The 19,976-nt window shown below is 42.2% G+C and overlaps 1 protein-coding gene across 7 annotated transcripts in view; it reads right to left on the reverse strand.

The window, feature by feature from the left end:
* The window catches only part of diaph2 (diaphanous-related formin 2), a 693,877-nt gene that overhangs the window by 647,422 nt on the left and 26,479 nt on the right, over positions 1-19,976 (reverse strand). For 5 of the 7 annotated variants that reach the window (XM_036943140.1, XM_036943138.1, XM_036943139.1 and 2 more), the window contains exons 3-4: positions 17,280-17,312; positions 10,451-10,627 (exon numbers count right to left, since the gene is read on the reverse strand). In XM_036943140.1, the coding sequence (XP_036799035.1) occupies positions 10,451-10,627; positions 17,280-17,312 (210 nt within the window). The remainder of the gene's footprint in view (positions 1-10,450; positions 10,628-17,279; positions 17,313-19,976) is intronic. The other 2 variants (XM_036943142.1, XM_036943141.1) reach the window with 1 other exon arrangement.

Below are 19,976 nucleotides of genomic sequence, written 5' to 3' on the forward strand. Positions count from 1 at the left end.
TAACACCACTGTAACACTAACACCACTGTAACACTACCACCACTGTAACACTACCACTACTGTAACACTAACACTAATCCGACTGTAACACTAACACGACTGTAACACTAACACGACTGTAACACTACCACGACTGTAACACTACCACAACTGTAACACTACCACAACTGTAACACTACCACAACTGTAACACTAACACGACTGTAACACTAACACGACTGTAACACTAACACGACTGTAACACTAACACGACTGTAACACTAACACTACTGTAACACTAACACTACTGTAACACTAACACTACTGTAACACTAACACTACTGTAACACTAACACTACTGTAACACTAACACTACTGTAACACTAACACTACTGTAACACTAACACTACTGTAACACTAACACTACTGTAACACTAACACCACTGTAACACTAACACCACTGTAACACTACCACTACTGTAACACTACCACTACTGTAACACTAACACTACCACTACTGTAACACTACCACTACTGTAACACTAACACTACTGTAACACTAACACGACTGTAACACTACCACTACTGTAACACTAACACGACCACTACTGTAACACTACCACTACTGTAACACTACCACGACTGTAACACTAACACTACCGTAACACTAACACTACCGTAACACTAACACGACCGTAACACTAACACACCTGTAACACTACCACTACTGTAACACTACCACTACTGTAACACTACCACTACTGTAACACTAACACGACCACTACTGTAACACTACCACTACTGTAACACTACCACGACTGTAACACTAACACTACCGTAACACTAACACGACCGTAACACTAACACACCTGTAACACTACCACTACTGTAACACTACCACTACTGTAACACTACCACTACTGTAACACTACCACAACTGTAACACTACCACAACTGTAACACTAACACTACTGTAACTGTAACACTAACACGACTGTAACTGTAACACTAACACGACTGTAACTGTAACACTAACACGACTGTAACTGTAACACTAACACGACTGTAACTGTAACACTAACATGACTGTAACACTACCACTACTGTAACACTACCACTACTGTAACACTACCACTACTGTAACACTACCACTACTGTAACACTACCACTACCGTAACACTAACACTACCGTAACACTAACACTACCGTAACACTAACACTACTGTAACACTAACACTACCAATCCCGTACAACTACCAGTACCGTACAATTAACAGTACCGTACAACAGTACTGTAACACTACCAATAGTGTAACCCTAACACTACCACAACTGTAACACTAACACTACCACTACCGTAACACTAACACTACCGTAACACTACCACTACCACTACCGTAACACTACCACTACCGTAACACTACCACTACCGTAACACTACCACTTCCGTAACACTACCACTTCCGTAACACTAACACTACTGTAACACTACTGTAACACTACTATAACACCACCACTACAGCACTGTAACACCACAGCACTGTAACACCACCACTACAGCACTGTAACACCACCACTACAGCACTGTAACACTACCGTAACACTACGGTAACACTACTGTAACACTACACTACTGTAACACTACCACTACTGTACCACTACTGTACCACTACACTACTGTACCACTACACTACTGTAACACCACACTACTGTAACACCACCACTACAGTGTTCTGTACCACCACCACTACAGTGTACTGTACCACCACCACTAGTGTACTGTAACACTACAGCACTGTAACACCACCACTACAGTGTACTGTAACACCACCCCTACAGTGTACTGTGACACCACCACTACAGTGTACTGTAACACTACAGCACTGTAACACCACCACTAGTGTACTGTAACACCACCACTAGTGTACTGTAACACCACCACTAGTGCACTGTAACACCACAGCACTGTAACACCACCACTACAGTGTACTGTAACACCACCACTAAAGTACTGTAACACCACCACTAAAGTACTGTAACACTACCAATACAGTACTGTAACACTACCAATACAGTACAGTAACACTACACAGTACTGTAACACTACACAGTACTGTAACACCACACTACCACTACTGTAACACTACCACTACAGTACACACTGCACAGTACTGTAACACTACAGTACACACTGCACAGTACTGTAACACTACCACAACCATACTGTACCACTACTGTAACAACCAGTACAGTACTGTAACACTAACAGTACCTCTACTGTAACACGACCCCTACCGTACTGTAACACTACCACTACAGTACTGTAACAAACACTACAGTACTGTAACACTACAGTACACCCTGCACAGTACTGTAAAACTACAGTACACACTGCACAGAAATGTAACACTAACACTCCACAGTACTGTAACACTAACACAAACTAACACTACAGTACACACTATAGTAACACACCAAAAGTATTGTCATAAACACTGGATAGGTGCAGTGAAATGTGTTGTTTACAGGGTCAGCCATATAAGCATGGCACCCCTGGAGCAAATTAGTGTAAAGTCCCTTGCTCACGGGCAAGTCGGCAGATTTTCCCCTTGTCGGCTTGGGTATTCAAACCAGCGACCTTCCGGTTAATGGCCCAACGCTCTAACCGCTAGGCTACAATACCACCCCTATTGGAACTAGCAGAAACGCTAACACTAAACACCACAGTAAACACACTACCACTACTGTTACACTAACACTACACCATACACTACCACTCCTCCAGTGGTTTCTTAACAGGCCGGGAGAAGATCATTTGTCCGCATCAACCAGCCCTGTGCAGCTCTTCTTCCCAGAACCTATTGATGACCTGGCAGCATTATGGGCTTATTCTAGCTTTGAGTGACATGCAGACAACATGCTGAAGGAAAAACCCATTTGGATTTGTCCTAGTCATTAAAGCACACCAGGGGGCTCCTTGGTCAGCACTAACACCCTAATTTGGAACTCATTTGAAAACAGCAGTGTATGCTATGTTATCGATCAATAAATGCAGGGGATACGAAGAGAGACACAGAGAACAACCAAATGCAAATACTCTGTATTGAGTATTGAGAATAAGATGATGCATTTGACTAGACTTAGCTACTCCAATTCAAGTTGTATTATCATTTCAACATAGGCTGCTGGTGGTACTTCAGCTGTGAACATGCTCTGCCATCTATAGATACGGGCAAGTTGGTGCTCGTGGCTTCAAAAGCACGTAAAGGTAATACAAGTCCTTTTACTTCAAATTCATTACTGTAATCTCGCTTTCAGTGAGGGTTCTCGGTGCAACACATTTTCAGCCGCCGTGAAACATGCCTTCCGTCACTGAGCAAATGGAAGCCTGAGTTTAATGTCACGGCGTAGTGAGCACAAACACAGTAATTGAGAGGTGAGCTGAGTGACAGGCAGGGCATGAGGTGCGCTGAGGCAGGAAAGCACAGAGCAGCAAGAAAACATCAAGTGGCAAGAAAGCACAAAGCGGCTTGTGATTTAAAAAAAATAAATAATAATAATAATTTTAAAAAGAGGGAGGAGCATCTTTGGCTCCCGCAATAAAGACTATTGTATGATAAAAGCTACATAGACACACACACACACACACACACACTTACACTTACAGAGACCTATGCAATGAAGCCTGGGTAATTTAGCCTTGCCTGCTTCAAAGAAATGGGCTGAAAGCTTTTTGTTAGATTTTCAATCTGGCAGTATACACAAAGAGCCAGCCAGGGCCAGTTTCTATGGAGTAAAAATTGCAAAACAGGTTTGACCTCGGAGATTCAGATCAACTTTATTCAGATCAACTTTATCATTCCACCAGCATAAAAAGACAGTATGCTATAGCTAGACATGAAAAGTGAAAGTGCAATATGCTGTATACTCGAGGGACCAACATACTATTTATTATACAGCCTAATGGCTGTTGGAATAAAAGAGTCCCCATATCTATCTGTTTTCTTTTGAAGAAGTGTCTTTCCCCTTGTCTGGCTGCTACTGTGACTACATTTTGAGCTAAGGGGATGAGCACTGTCCTGTAAAATTCTTTCAAGTTTTAGGAGGAAGAGTTTTGTGTATAGGCTGGTGGCTGATTCTTGATCTATACCAAATTATCCTTCCTGCCGTCTTAATCAAGCGCTGAAGCTTGACTAGGTCTGGCACTCGCATGTTACCGAACGCGCAAATCAGACCAATGGACAGCACACTCTGCAGGACAGATTTATAGAACATATGTAAGATATGGCGGTCAACATTAAAATGGTTCAGTGTGCGTAAAAAATATATATATTCTCTGTAGCAATTTATCTTTGCAAAGGCAGTCATTGAATTTCAGTTAGTCTATTTCGATTCCCAGGTACTTACAGTTGAAGTTGGAAGTTTACATACACCTTAGCCAAATACATTTAAACTCAGTTTTTCACCATTCTTGACATTTAATTCTAGTCAAAATTCCCTGTCTTAGGTCAATTAGGATCACCACATTATTTTAAGAATGTGAAATGTCAGAATAATAAATAAGATTTATTTCAGTTTTAATTTCTTTCATCACATTCCCAGTGGGTCAGACGTTTACATACACTCAATTAGTATTTGGTAGCATTGCCTTTACATTGTTTAACTTGGGTCAAACGTTTTGGGTTGCCTTTCACAAGCTTCCCACAACAGGTTAGTTACATTCCTCCTGACATAGTGCAACTGAATCAGGTTTGTAGGCCTCCTTGCTCGCACACACCTTTTCAGTTCTGCCCACATATTTTCTATGGGATTGAGGTCAGGGCTTTGTGATGGCCACTCCAATAGCTTGACATTGTTGTCCTTAAGCCATTTTGCCACAACTTTGGAAGTATGCTTGGGGTCATTGTCCATATGGAAGACTCATTTGCAACCAAGCTATAACTTCCTGACTGATGTCTTGAGATGTTGCTTCAATATATCCACATAATTTTTCCACCTCATGATGCCATCAATTTTGTGAAGTGCACCAGTACATGCTGCAGCAAAGCATCCCCACAACATGATGCTGCCACCCCCCGTGCTTCATGGTTGGGATGGTGTTATTTGGCTTGCAAGCATCCCCCTTTTTCCTCCAAACGTAACGATGATCATTATGGCCAAACAGTTCTATTTTTGTTTCGTCAGACCAGAGGATATTTCTCCAAAAAGTACTATCTTTGTCCCCATGTGTAGTTGCAAACCGTAGTCTGGCTTTTTTATGGCGGTTTTGGAGCAGTGGCTTCCTCCTTGCTGAGCGGCCTTTCAGGTTATGTCGATATAGGACTCATTTTACTGTGGATATAGATACTTTTGTACCTGTTTCCTCTAGCATCTTCACAAGGGCATTTGCTGTTCTGGGATTGATTTGCACTTTTCGCACCAAAGTACATTCATCTCTATGAGACAGAACGAGTCTCCTTCCTGAGCAGTATGATGGCTGCGTAGTCCCATGGTGTTTATACTTGCGTACTATTGTTTGCACAGATGAATGTGGTACCTTCAGGCGTTTGGAAATTGCTCCCAAGGATGAACCAGACTTATGGAGGTCTACAGATTATTTTCTGAGGTTTTGGCTTCTTTTTTTGATTTCCCCATGATGTCAAGCACTGCGTTTGGCACTGAGTTTGAAGGTACACCTTGAAATACATCCACAGGTACACCTCCAATTGACTCAAATGATGTCAATTAGCCATGACATAATTATGACAATTTTTCTGGAATTTTCTTTTTAAAGGCACAGTCAACTTAGTGCATGTAAACTTCAGACCCACTGGAATTATGATACAGTGAATTATAGGTTAAATAAATCTGTCTGTAAACAATTGTTGGAAAAATTACTTATGTCATGCACAAAGTAGATTTCCTAACCGACTTGCCAAAACTATAGTTTGTTAACAAGACATTTGTGGAGTGGTTGAATATTGAGTTCTAATGACTCCAACCTGACTCCAACCTTCAAAGTGTATGTAAACTTCCAACTTCAACTGTATATGTGGTCACTCTATGGACTGATTTCCCATTGATTTTTGGCAGGGGTAGTTTTTTCCTTCTGAAATAAATTTCCATCTCTTTTGTTTTCTTAACGGTTACTTCAAGAAAGTTATCTGCACACCACTGGATGAATTTTGACATTTCTCTGTCATAACCTTGAAGAGAGGCTTGGTCTGGCTGGAGGAAACCCACAACAGCAGTGTGATCTTCATATTTAACTTGTGGGTTGAGTCAGAGGCTTGACAATCATTTGGGTACAGTATCGGTGAAAGTACGCTACTGTACTCACCGTTCTAGACGTAGAGATGGCGGAGTTAAACTTCACTTGTTGAGGAGTACGGTTCACAAGGAAACTATTAACCCACTTGATCGGTAAAGAGTTGACACCTAAATTCACCAGTTTATCAACCAGTAAGTGGGGTTGGACGGTGTTAAACGCGCTACTGTTGTCAATGAATAAAATACAACAAGACGGGTACGAGTTTAACTTAACACGTAACATACAAAAAAGTCTCATCAACAAGGTGCATGGTGAGCACTTACAGTATGGTACAGTATACCCATACTGAAAAGCTTCCATCCATAAGCCATTCAATTTACATAACCTATGGATTATTAAAGGTCCAACGACACTATTCCCTCAAGCAAGGCTAATCAGACTACCTTGTACTTGGGGTAAATGTATATTGAACAAAAATATAAACGCAACATGTGAAGCTTTGGTCACGTTTCATGAGCCGATATAAAAGATCCCAGAAATGTTTGATACACAAAAAAAGCTTTTTTCACTCAAATGTTGTTTACATACCTGTTATTGAGCATGTTCTAGCCTGATCAACTTTATCTGAAGGAGATGTGTCACGCTGCATGAGGCAAATGGTGGTCATACCAGATACTGACTGGTTTTCTGATCCACTCCCCTACCTTTGTTTTAAAGGCATCTGTGACTAACAGTAGATTAGGGCCTGATTCATTTATTTAAAATTGACTGATTTCCTTTTATGAACTTTAACATCCTTGAAATGCTGCATGTTGCATTTGTTCAGTGTAGTACATGCTCCTACTTAGTACTTGGGGTTAATATAGCATATGCTCCAGTGACAAAATGACTAATCTCTGTGATGATCAAATGCTTCACAGTATAAATCAAACAAACAACCGTAAAACTGATGGGAATGTCAAGCATCCCTTTTCCTCTCCTTTCATTAAGTCAAGCAGAACCACACAAGGGGATAATGTTGAGCTTTACCCAGCGAGTCCCATCGGAAAGCTCATTGATCAACATGTCCTCTCCTACTAAAGCCATGTGTGTGTGTGTGGGGGGGGGGGGGTTATGGGGGGGGGGGGGTTTACTATTCTTTTTTTATAAAGCAATGTCCTTCCTTGGATGTATGTGGGAACACAGCTACCCTTGTTTACATGATGAGAGGTGTTGGGTTTGCATTTTCCTTGATGGTCAAAAAGCTTCATTTGATCAAATTATCGAACCCGAGTACCTTCTCCTGTATGTTTTGGGAGTCTCCCACATGCATTTTGACAAACACCAAAGTTTTTTATGGCCACTCTTCCGTAAAGCCCAGCTCTATGGAGTGTACGTCTTAAAGTGGTCCTATGGAGATATACTCCAGTCTCCGCTGTGGAGCTTTGCAGCTCCTTCAGGGTAATCTTTGGTATCTTTGTTGCCTCTCTGATTAATGCCCTCCTTGCCTGGTCCGTGAGTTTTGGTGGGCGGCCCTCTCTTGGCAGGTTTGTTGTGGTGCCAATAATGGATTTAATGGTGCCCTGTGGGATGTTCAAAGTTTTGGATATTTTTTATAACCCAACCCTGATCTTTACTTTTCCACAACTTTGTACCTGACCTGTTTGGAGAGCTCCTTGGTCTTTATGGTGCTGCTTGCTTGGTGGTTCCCCTTGCTTAGTGGTGTTGCAGACTCTGGGGCCTTTCAGAACAGGTGTATATATAGTGAGATCATGTGGCAGATCATGTGACACTTAGATAGTGCACAGGTGGACTTTATTTAACTAATTTTGTGACTTCTGAAGGTAATTGGTTGCACCAGATCTTATTTAGGGGCTTCAAAGCATAGGAGGTGTGCACGTACCACTTTTCAATTTTTTTATTTTTTGAAAAAAGTAATATTTTTCATTTTACCTCACCAATTTGGACTATTTTGTGTATTATATTATATGAAATCCAAATAAAAATCCATTTAAATTACAGGTTGTAATGCAACCAAATGGGAAAATGCCAAGAGGGTGAAAATGTTTGCAAGGCACTGTACGTCATCCAGGGGGATCCTCTTGATGGGGCTCTCCATATCGGCCGACTGTGATATGGCCATTTCTTGGAAAGACTCCTGCCCCTCCAGGAGACACGACGACAACACCACCCCAACGGGTGTTGCTGGGCAGCTTTAATCTGGTGCGCTTATTCTTCTTACTTTGCTTGGTGAGGTAGATTGCTGCTATAACTTGATGACCCTTCACATACCTAACCATTTCCTTAGCTCTCTTGTAGAGTGTTTCCAGGACGCCTCCACTTTAGACCAAGCAGCCTGCCTGTTCGCAGCATTGTCTGTCGCCAGTGCAAATACCTTCTGTGGTACAAGGTCATTGATGACTGCCTTCAGCTCAGCTCATGTAGAGACCGGTATGTCTGTGTCTGGGTGGAGATGTAGTTAATTATTCCTTGCCCACGAACATTCGACCACTCATCAAAGATGATTGCAATAGTCTACTTTCTCTATGATTTGCTTGACCTTCACTTCAACTCTGTTGAACTCTGCAGCTAGCAAATGAGTAGATAAAGCATGTCTGGTTGGAGGGGTGTATGCTGGGCGAAGAACATTCAGAAATCTCTTCCAATACACATTGCCTATGAGGATTAGAGGTGAACAAGTTGCATACACAGCTCGCAAGACATGCAGCAGCATTTCTCTGACTACGTTCCTCCATTGAGTAAAAAAAAAACGTATGATTCCAGGAGGACCATGAGCTGTTGCTATCGATAAGGTGTCTGATTCATCATTTTCACCTCGAATAGAAGTAGAGAGACTTTTGTCAGATGTTGCTTGTTTTGAGCGCTAAGGGAATTTTATGCACTTGGCCAGATGATTTTGCATCATTGTTGCATTCTTCACATATGATTTGGGACAGTATTTGCAAATGTACACAGCTTTTCCTTCAACATTAGCTGCAGTGAAATGTCTCCACACATAAGATAGTGCCCGTGACATTTTCCTGTAAAGATGAGAAAATATAAGTAAAAATAAATAAATATATACAATTCCATGTACAGATAAAGAGTTAAGCAGTTAGATTAAACAACTCCTTTGTAAGAGAAATTAAACGTATGGAAACAGGTGAATTAACAGTCCTCCGTTAGCAGGCACAAGCAAGCTAAAACCCACATGGCAGCAAAAACTAACTAGCAGAAATTGTTAACAACTTATAAATTATTTAAACACACTTTCCCTCAGTAGCTATGACGGCGCCCTCAGTAGCTCTGACGGCGCCCTCAGTAGCTCTGACGGCACCCTCAGTAGCTCTGACGGCACCCTCAGTAGCTCTGACGGCACCCTCAGTAGCTCTGACGGCACCCTCAGTAGCTCTGACTGAGCGCTCTGATGGCGCTCTCTGTAGCTTTGATGGCGCTCTCTGTAGCTCTATGGAGCTCTGATGGCGCTATCTGGAGCTCTGATGGCGCTCTCTGTAGCTCTCTGTAGCTCTGATGGAGCACTCTGTTTGAATGAGGGCTGAGTCAAGTGAACTTGAGTTACAGAGTTAATTGAGAAGTCACGATAGTGTTACACTGATAAGCTCCCTCCTGTCTCTCTTTGTGATCAATGTGCTCTCTATGCTAAGCGTCAGTGTGAATTCGGAGCTGTGACTCAGCTCTGTGCAGTGAACCAGGTAAGTACTGTTCTGTAGAGGCTTAGACTGAGCACAGAGCTCTCTGCCTGCAGCTTACAAGAAAGAGAAGTGTGGGGCATAGTTTGAGACACAAAAGCACCCACATTGACATGTGAATATATAGAATAGAAACCTCCTACATTTCCTTGGCAAGAGTTGGTTTAATGTGCCACAGCAAGCTGTCAACACATCACATCTAATTGTATCATTACTATGACAACCAGTGGAAATCAGAGGTCCACTTAAAGATCAGAGACTCTGGTGAACAGTAAAATAACAATGTGATTGGTAGCTAGTACTAAAAAGGCCCCACAGGGAGTTGAAGACGTAGAAGCAGTAACCATGTCCATTCTACCCATTACGTCTTTATGGTTCAAGTAGTGGTGGAAGGTGGACCGGGAGCAATAGTTATCCTTTAGTACATATCCACACAGGGACTCTGTACATGAACTCTTATAGGAGAGCACTGTGGATAGTGGTGGCTATATACACATTCGGTTCAAAAGGAAATATACAGTATCAGACTTACCATCATCTTCTCAAAGAGGTCGTTGATCTCCTTCTCGGAGAGGTTCATGGAGCGGTCGTCGAAGAGGGGCTGGGGCATGGGCATCTCTACCTGAGTGGACAGAGGGTCTGTGGAGTGCTGTATCAGGGGCTTGTCCTTTTTATTCCCAGTCTTCCGAAAACTGGTGATCCGGTCACGCTGAAGGGGACAGAATGTGGCGTTACCAAAGTGTGTAGGCGTTGGGCTTTCTGAATGCTTACATAGTGACATATAAGCTTTATCTAGGAGTATTTCCCTAGGCGTTGGGCTTTCTGAATGCTTACATTGTGACATAGGCTTTATCTAGGAGTATTTCCCTTGGCATTAGGAATTTCTGAATGCTTACATAGTGACATATAAGCTTTATCTAGGAGTATTTCCCTTGGCATTAGGAATTTCTGAATGCTTACATAGTGACATATAGGCTTTATCTAGGAGCATTTCCCTTGGCGTTAGGCTTTCTGAATGCCTACATAACATAGTGACATATAGGCTTTATCTAGGAGTATTTCCCTTGGCGTTAGGCTTTCTGAATGCCTACATAACATAGTGACATATAGGCTTTATCTAGGAGTATTTCCCTTGGCGTTAGGCTTTCTGAATGCTTACATAGTGACATATAGGCTTTATCTAGGAGTATTTCCCTTGGCGTTAGGCTTTCTGAATGCCTACATAACATAGTGACATATAGGCTTTATCTAGAAGTATTTCCCTTGGCGTTAGGCTTTCGGAATGCTTACAGAGTTTTATTTTATTTATTTTTTACCTTTATTTAACCAGGTAGGCAAGTTGAGAACAAGTTCTCATTTACAATTGCAACCTGGCCAAGATAAAGCAAAGCAGTTCGACATATACAACGACACAGAGTTACACATGGAGTAAAACAAACATACAGTCAATAATACAGTATAAACAAGTCTATATACAATGTGAGCAAATGAGGTGAGAAGGGAGGTAAAGGCAAAAAAGGCCATGGTGGCAAGGTAAATACAATATAGCAAGTAAAACACTGGAATGGTAGTTTTGCAATGGAAGAATGTGCAAAGTAGAAATACAAATAATGGGGTGCAAAGGAGCAAAATAAATAAATTAATTAAATACAGTTGGGAAAGAGGTAGTTGTTTGGGCTAAATTATAGGTGGGCTATGTACAGGTGCAGTAATCTGTGAGCTGCTCTGACAGTTGGTGCTTAAAGCTAGTGAGGGAGATAAGTGTTTCCAGTTTCAGAGATTTTTGTAGTTCGTTCCAGTCATTGGCAGCAGAGAACTGGAAAGAGAGGCGGCCAAAGAAAGAATTGGTTTTGGGGGTGACTAGAGAGATATACCTGCTGGAGCGTGTGCTACAGGTGGGAGATGCTATGGTGACCAGCGAGCTGAGATAAGGGGGGACTTTACCTAGCAGGGTCTTGTAGATGACATGGAGCCAGTGGGTTTGGCGACGAGTATGAAGCGAGGGCCAGCCAACGAGAGCGTACAGGTCGCAATGGTGGGTAGTATATGGGGCTTTGGTGACAAAACGGATTGCACTGTGATGGACTGCATCCAATTTGTTGAGTAGGGTATTGGAGGCTATTTTGTAAATGACATCGCCAAAGTCGAGGATTGGTAGGATGGTCAGTTTTACGAGGGTAGGTTTGGCAGCATGAGTGAAGGATGCTTTGTTGCGAAATAGGAAGCCAATTCTAGATTTAACTTTGGATTGGAGATGTTTGATATGGGTCTGGAAGGAGAGTTTACAGTCTAACCAGACACCTAAGTATTTGTAGTTGTCCACATATTCTAAGTCAGAGCCGTCCAGAGTAGTGATGTTGGACAGGCGGGTAGGTGCAGGTAGCGATCGGTTGAAGAGCATGCATTTAGTTTTACTTGTATTTAAGAGCAATTGGAGGCCACGGAAGGAGAGTTGCATGGCATTGAAGCTTGCCTGGAGGGTTGTTAACACAGTGTCCAAAGAAGGGCCAGAAGTATACAGAATGGTGTCGTCTGCGTAGAGGTGGACCAGAGACTCACCAGCAGCAAGAGCGACCTCATTGATGTATACAGAGAAGAGAGTCGGTCCAAGAATTGAACCCTGTGGCACCCCCATAGAGACTGCCAGAGGTCCGGACAACAGACCCTCCGATTTGACACACTGAACTCTATCTGAGAAGTAGTTGGTGAACCAGGCGAGGCAATCATTTGAGAAACCAAGGCTGTTGAGTCTGCCGATGAGGATGTGGTGATTGACAGAGTCGAAAGCCTTGGCCAGATCAATGAATACGGCTGCACAGTAATGTTTCTTATCAATGGCGGTTAAGATTTCGTTTAGGACCTTGAGCGTGGCTGAGGTGCACCCATGACCAGCTCTGAAACCAGATTGCATAGCAGAGAAGGTATGGTGAGATTCGAAATGGTCGGTAATCTGTTTGTTGACTTGGCTTTCGAAGACCTTAGAAAGGCATGGTAGGATAGATATAGGTCTGTAGCAGTTTGGGTCAAGAGTGTCCCCCCCTTTGAAGAGGGGGATGACCGCAGCTGCTTTCCAATCTTTGGGAATCTCAGACGACACGAAAGAGAGGTTGAACAGGCTAGTAATAGGGGTGGCAACAATTTCGGCAGATAATTTTAGAAAGAAAGGGTCCAGATTGTCTAGCCCGGCTGATTTGTAGGGGTCCAGATTTTGCAGCTCATTCAGAACATCAGCTGAATGGATTTGGGAGAAGGAGAAACGGGGAAGGCTTGGGCGAGTTGCTGTTGGGGGTGCAGTGCTGTTGACAGGGGTAGGAGTAGCCAGGTGGAAAGCATGGCCAGCCGTAGAAAAATGCTTGGTGACAGTGTTTCCTATCTTCAGTGCAGTGGGCAGCTGGGAGGAGGTGTTCTTATTCTCCATGGACTTTACAGTGTCCCAGAACTTTTTTGAGTTAGTGTTGCAAGAAGCAAATTTCTGCTTGAAAAAGCTAGCCTTGGCTTTTCGAACTGCCTGTGTATATGGGTTTCTAGCTTCCCTGAACAGCTGCATATCACGGGGGCTGTTCGATGCTAATGCAGAACGCCATAGGATGTTTTTGTGTTGGTTAAGGGCAGTCAGGTCTGGGGAGAACCAAGGGCTATATCTGTTCCTGGTTCTAAATTTCTTGAATGGGGCATGTTTATTTAAGATGGTTAGGAAGGCATTTAAAAAAAATATCCAGGCATCCTCTACCGACGGGATGAGGTCAATATCCTTCCAGGATACCCCGGCCAGGTCGATTAGAAAGGCCTGCTCGCTGAAGTGTTTCAGGGAGCGTTTTACAGTGATGAGAGGAGGTCGTTTGACCGCTGACCCATTACGGATGCAGGCAATGAGGCAGTGATCGCTGAGATCTTGGTTGAAGACAGCAGAGGTGTATTTAGAGGGGAAGTTGGTTAGGATGATATCTATGAGGGTGCCCGTGTTTAAGGCTTTGGGGAGGTACCTGGTAGGTTCATTGATAATTTGTGTGAGATTGAGGGCATCAAGTTTAGATTGTAGGATGGCTGGGGTGTTAAGCATGTTCCAGTTTAGGTCGCCTAGCAGCACGAGCTCTGAAGATAGATGGGGGGCAATCAGTTCACATATGGTGTCCAGAGCACAGCTGGGGGCAGAGGGTGGTCTATAGCAGGCGGCAACGGTGAGAGACTTGTTTTTAGAGAGGTGGATTTTTAAAAGTAGTTCAAATTGTTTGGGTACAGACCTGGATAGTAGGACAGAACTCTGCAGGCTATCTTTGCAGTAGATTGCAACACCGCCCCCTTTGGCAGTTCTATCTTGTCTGAAAATGTTGTAGTTTGGAATTAAAATGTCTGAATTTTTGGTGGTCTTCCTAAACCAGGATTCAGACACAGCTAGAACATCCGGGTTGGCAGAGTGTGCTAAAGCAGTGAATAGAACAAACTTAGGGAGGAGGCTTCTAATGTTAACATGCATGAAACCAAGGCTATTACGGTTACAGAAGTCGTCAAAAGAGAGCGCCTGGGGAATAGGAGTGGAGCTAGGCACTGCAGGGCCTGGATTCACCTCTACATCGCAAGAGGAACATAGGAGGAGTAGAATAAGGGTGCGACTAAAAGCAATAAGAATTGGTCGTCTAGAACGTCTGGAACAGAGAGTAAAAGGAGGTTTCTGGGGTCGATAAAATAGCATCAAGGTATAATGTACAGACAAAGGTAAGGTAGGATGTGAATACAGTGGAGGTAAACCTAGGTATTGAGTGATGAAGAGAGAGATATTGTCTCTAGAAACATCATTGAAACCAGGAGATGTCATTGCATGTGTGGGTGGTGGAACTAATAGGTTGGATAAGGTATAGTGAGCAGGACTAGAGGCTCTACAGTGAAATAAGCCAATAAACACTAACCAGAACAGCAATGGACAAGACATATTGACATTAAGGAGAGGCATGTTGTGAAGGCCCGGTGGGGCTCCGCGTAGGCAGCAAAACGGGTCCGGATAGGTGACCACAGCCCAGGAGTGAACGATGGAATTCAGGAGTGATTGACGGAGCTGGCTAGCACCGGAACAACCGATGCTTGCTCCGGAATCGACGAAAGCCGATTGTCACACGGATAGCAGCTAGCTAGCTGTGAGATCCGGGCATGAATGTCCAGAGAGCAGTCGAAATCCAGGGACATGGAGAGAAAAATTGGTCCGGTATGTTCCGTTCCGAGCCGCGCTGCGCCGTACAAAACTGGCGATAGATTTTCGATAGATTTTCGAGCCAAAGGATAGCCGATGACCACAAACCGTGGTTAGCTGAATACTAACGATTTGCCAGTAAAGAAGCTAACTAGCTTCTGATTAGCTTCTGGATTAGCTTCTGGGCTAGCTCCTGGCTAGCTTCTGGCTAGTTTCTGGCTAGCTTCTTGGAGTTTCTGGCTAGCTTCTTGGAGGATTACAGATCTAAGGTAAATAATACTTTTTTTATAAAGGAGAGTGTTTTGAAGATGAGTTGATGGAAAATAAAAATAAAATGTATGTGAAAAAAGTTGTAAATAAATATATATATATATATATACACACACACACACATATATATACAGGACACGACAAGACGAGGACAAAAGACGTCTGAACTGCTATGCGATCTTGGAGAGTGTTCATATAGGCTTTATCTAGGAGTATTTCCCTTGGCGTTAGGCTTTCTGAATGCTTACAGAGTGACATATAGGCTTTATCTAGGAGTATTTCCCTTGGCGTTGGGCTTTCTGAATGCCTACATAACATAGTGACATATAGGCTTTATCTAGGAGTATTTCCCTAGGCGTTGGGCTTTCTGAATGCTTACATAGTGACATATGCTTTATCTAGGAGTATTTCCCTAGGCGTTGGGCTTTCTGAATGCTTACATAGTGACATATGCTTTATGTAGGAGTATTTCCCTTGGCATTAGGCTTTCTGAATGCTTACATAGTGACATATGCTTTATCTAGGAGTATTTCCCTAGGCGTTGGGCTTTCTGAATGCTTACATAGTGACATATAGGCTTTATCTAGGAGTATTGCCCTTGGCGTTAGGCTTTCTGAATGCTAACATACTGTAAGGTTGTGTAATGCTGTCATATGCCTTCCCTGACATGTCTTTCCATCTCCTTCCTAACCTGTAAACGAGCAACAGCTGGGCTCAATTCCAGGTTGGGGTGGTACCACAAGACGGCTAAAGTAAAGTGTTTGCCTATGACAAGGGACAGACCTAGTGTTCGTTCATTATGTTTTATCATTCATCTTTTCTGTTAGATTAAATTATGTGCGTGAAAAATGGGTAACGTTGCTTGCTCCATTTCTTTCAAACTGGCCTTGATTTATTCATCTGTACAGTTCATGTCTATCTGAATGAAAATAGTACATAATAAAACAGTGCACTGTAAACTACAGTGAGAGTCATAGATTTGACTCACCTTCACACTTAACCTTACAGGGTTAATAGTATATTTGTTCAATATCACAGACTTATGAGAGTCTGTAGTACAGTACAGAGGAACATACCTACATTAGAAAGATACTCTCTCCTCACTGTATTCAGCTATTCTAGCTACACCGATGAATACAGATACCTGAGCAGTACATTATTTAATTTGCCTGGTGCAATGGAACAAATGGAATAGCTCCAAAAGTGGCAACTGCAAACGTTAAATCAAGAGCATCTCATATGTATTCAGGTCTGATGACGGAAGACAGAATAAGTTGAAACGAGATGCTGCCAGCAGCACACACCTTTGTTACAGAGTCAGAAGAGGGTAAATCCACGCTGTTAGTCAGTCATCATTAGTATTAGCTATATGGGTTATGCTGGTGCGGAATGGATGAGTGCAAATACATATGAAATGGAATAAGACAAATAAAGACTAAAGGAAATTAAATCAATGATGTCACACCTGAATCTACACTGAAATCTTGTGGAAGGATCAGGGCAAGTCAAACCAATGATGGTGAACATGACTGGTGACCCAAAGACAGTGCACTTGTTCTTTGTTAAATTATTAGGAGGAATAACGTGTAACAAATAAAACATGTAATCCTAACCAATTCAGAATACTGTTGGATTCATTCCTGTAATATTTGACTGATTTGGCTTTTTTTTTTTAAATAGATCTAAACTTTTTTCATATTAAAGGACGTTATTGTTTGGGTACATAACATACTCATCAAATACTGTAAAGACAATCATACAGGAACCCAACTTGGTTAACAGAAGGCCCCGCGTAACCCTGGTTTCCTTGATCAATCCACAGATGTCAGTTCATCTTCCTGTGCTGCCATGACACAAAGACGATGATGCAAAACAAAACACACACAGAAATGAAAACAGGACGCCCTACCATGTCGTCAGCCAATGTTCTTATGTGTACGTTCTGTTGAAGGGAAGGCACAATGTGAACAATAAGATCCATTTGAAAATAGTGTGTGTGAGAATATCCTAAACAACCAATACACAGTAACAGATGGACACACGATCAGCCACACCTATGAATGACAACAAGCAGTAAGCCCTGTTTGGCTCGTGCAGGTCCATAAATCGTTGCTGTAATATACAGTAATAATGTACAGTGCCTTGCGAAAGTATTCGGCCCCCTTGAACTTTGCGACCTTTTGCCACATTTCAGGCTTCAAACATAAAGATATAAAACTGTATTTTTTTGTGAAGAATCAACAACAAGTGGGACACAATCATGAAGTGGAACGACATTTATTGGAAATTTCAAACTTTTTTAACAAATCAAAAACTGAAAAATTGGGCGTGCAAAATTATTCAGCCCCCTTAAGTTAATACTTTGTAGCGCCACCTTTTGCTGCGATTACAGCTGTAAGTCGCTTGGGGTATGTCTCTATCAGTTTTGCACATCGAGAGACTGACATTTTTTCCCATTCCTCCTTTCAAAACAGCTTGAGCTCAGTGAGGTTGGATGGAGAGCATTTGTGAACAGCAGTTTTCAGTTCTTTCCACAGATTCTCGATTGGATTCAGGTCTGGACTTTGACTTGGCCATTCTAACACCTGGATATGTTTATTTTTGAACCATTCCATTGTAGATTTTGCTTTATGTTTTGGATCATTGTCTTGTTGGAAGACAAATCTCCGTCCCAGTCTCAGGTCTTTTGCAGACTCCATCAGGTTCTCTTCCAGAATGGTCCTGTATTTGGCTCCATCCATCTTCCCTGTCCCTGCTGAAGAAAAGCAGGCCCAAACCATGATGCTGCCACCACCATGTTTGACAGTGGGGATGGTGTGTTCAGCTGTGTTGTTTTTACGCCAAACATAACGTTTTGCATTGTTGCCAAAAAGTTTAATTTTGGTTTAATCTGACCAGAGCACCTTCTTCCACATGTTTGGTGTGTCTCCCAGGTGGCTTGTGGCAAACTTTAAACGACACTTTTTATGGATATCTTTAATAAATGGCTTTCTTCTTGCCACTCTTCCATAAAGGCCAGATTTGTACAATATACGACTGCTTGTTGTCCTATGGACAGAGTCTCCCACCTCAGCTGTAGATCTCTGCAGTTCATCCAGAGTGATCATGGGCCTCTTGGCTGCATCTCTGATCAGTCTTCTCCTTGTATGAGCTGAAAGTTTAGAGGGATGGCCAGGTCTTGGTAGATTTGCAGTGGTCTGATACTCCTTCTATTTCAATATTATCGCTTGCACAGTGCTCCTTGGGATGTTTAAAGCTTGGGAAATCTTTTTGTATCCAAATCCGGCTTTAAACTTCTTCACAACAGTATCTCGGACCTGCCTGGTGTGTTCCTTGTTCTTCATGATGCTCTCTGCGCTTTTAACGGACCTCTGAGACTATCACAGTGCAGGTGCATTTATACGGAGACTTGATTACACACAGGTGGATTGTATTTATCATCATTAGTCATTTAGGTCAACATTGGATCATTCAGAGATCCTCACTGAACTTCTGGAGAGAGTTTGCTGCACTGAAAGTAAAGGGGCTGAATAATTTTGCACGCCCAATTTTTCAGTTTTTGATTTGTTAAAGTTTGAAATATCCAATAAATGTCGTTCCACTTCATGATTGTGTCCCACTTGTTGTTGATTCTTCACAAAAAAATACAGTTTTATATCTTTATGTTTGAAGCCTGAAATGTGGCAAAAGGTCGCAAAGTTCAAGGGGGCCGAATACTTTCGCAAGGCACTGTATGTGTGGAAGTGGAGGTAAGTATTGTCCAACTAACCAAGTCTAGGATAGTTGATATTCCTCCCTACTAAGAACAGTGAAGAAAAATGTGGATAATAGTTACACAATGACTCACACCAACTATTTATTGACTTCCCATTTGTTATTCTAATTCACTTTAGACACTTAAAGGGGCAATCTGCAGTTGTGACATACATTTTTGGACTTATAAATTAATGATAGGTACCCATTGATTCTTGAAGAAAATAAATTACCATTTATGAGCTTAGTTCAACTCTTGTACCCCATCAGAAACCAAAATATTAAAATATATCAGTCCTGGCCTCCATAGCTCTGTCGATGAATTTGAGAGTGGTTACAATTCTCCAGCCCCATTGTTATTATTTTAACTGCAGATTACCACTTTAAACAACAATGACATTACAGACCCCCTAAAAAAATCTCCCAATACAGATTTTGTTTGTTCCTTTCCAGACAAGGCCGAAGTTACCAACAGCCAGTACCTATTTAAAGTTTTTCAATAAATGTGAATATTTGTAGCTGCTTTTTAAGTTAATACTTGCTGTCAACTTGTCAGCTTACCATAGTTCCCCAGTTGCGCCAGTCACGTAATGGTTTGTAAATAGCACAACAGGAGCTGGTGAGTCCATCGTAGTGTTCCATCGGTGAGTCTCTGTTTTCTGGCGCACGAGGTGAAGTTACACTTGTATAAAATTCACTGCTAAATATTTGCCATCAGATATTTTATAATGGCTTTCTGACAGAAGTCATAAGGGCACTGAATGAGTTGTCTATAGAGCTGCCATTTTTTCCCTATGCTTCTTACTAGCAACTAGCCTTCCACAAGCTTCCCACAATAAGTTGGGTGAATTTT

Source organism: Oncorhynchus mykiss, chromosome 14 (assembly GCF_013265735.2).
Source record: "Oncorhynchus mykiss isolate Arlee chromosome 14, USDA_OmykA_1.1, whole genome shotgun sequence".
NCBI classification, from domain to species: Eukaryota; Metazoa; Chordata; class Actinopteri; order Salmoniformes; family Salmonidae; genus Oncorhynchus; species Oncorhynchus mykiss.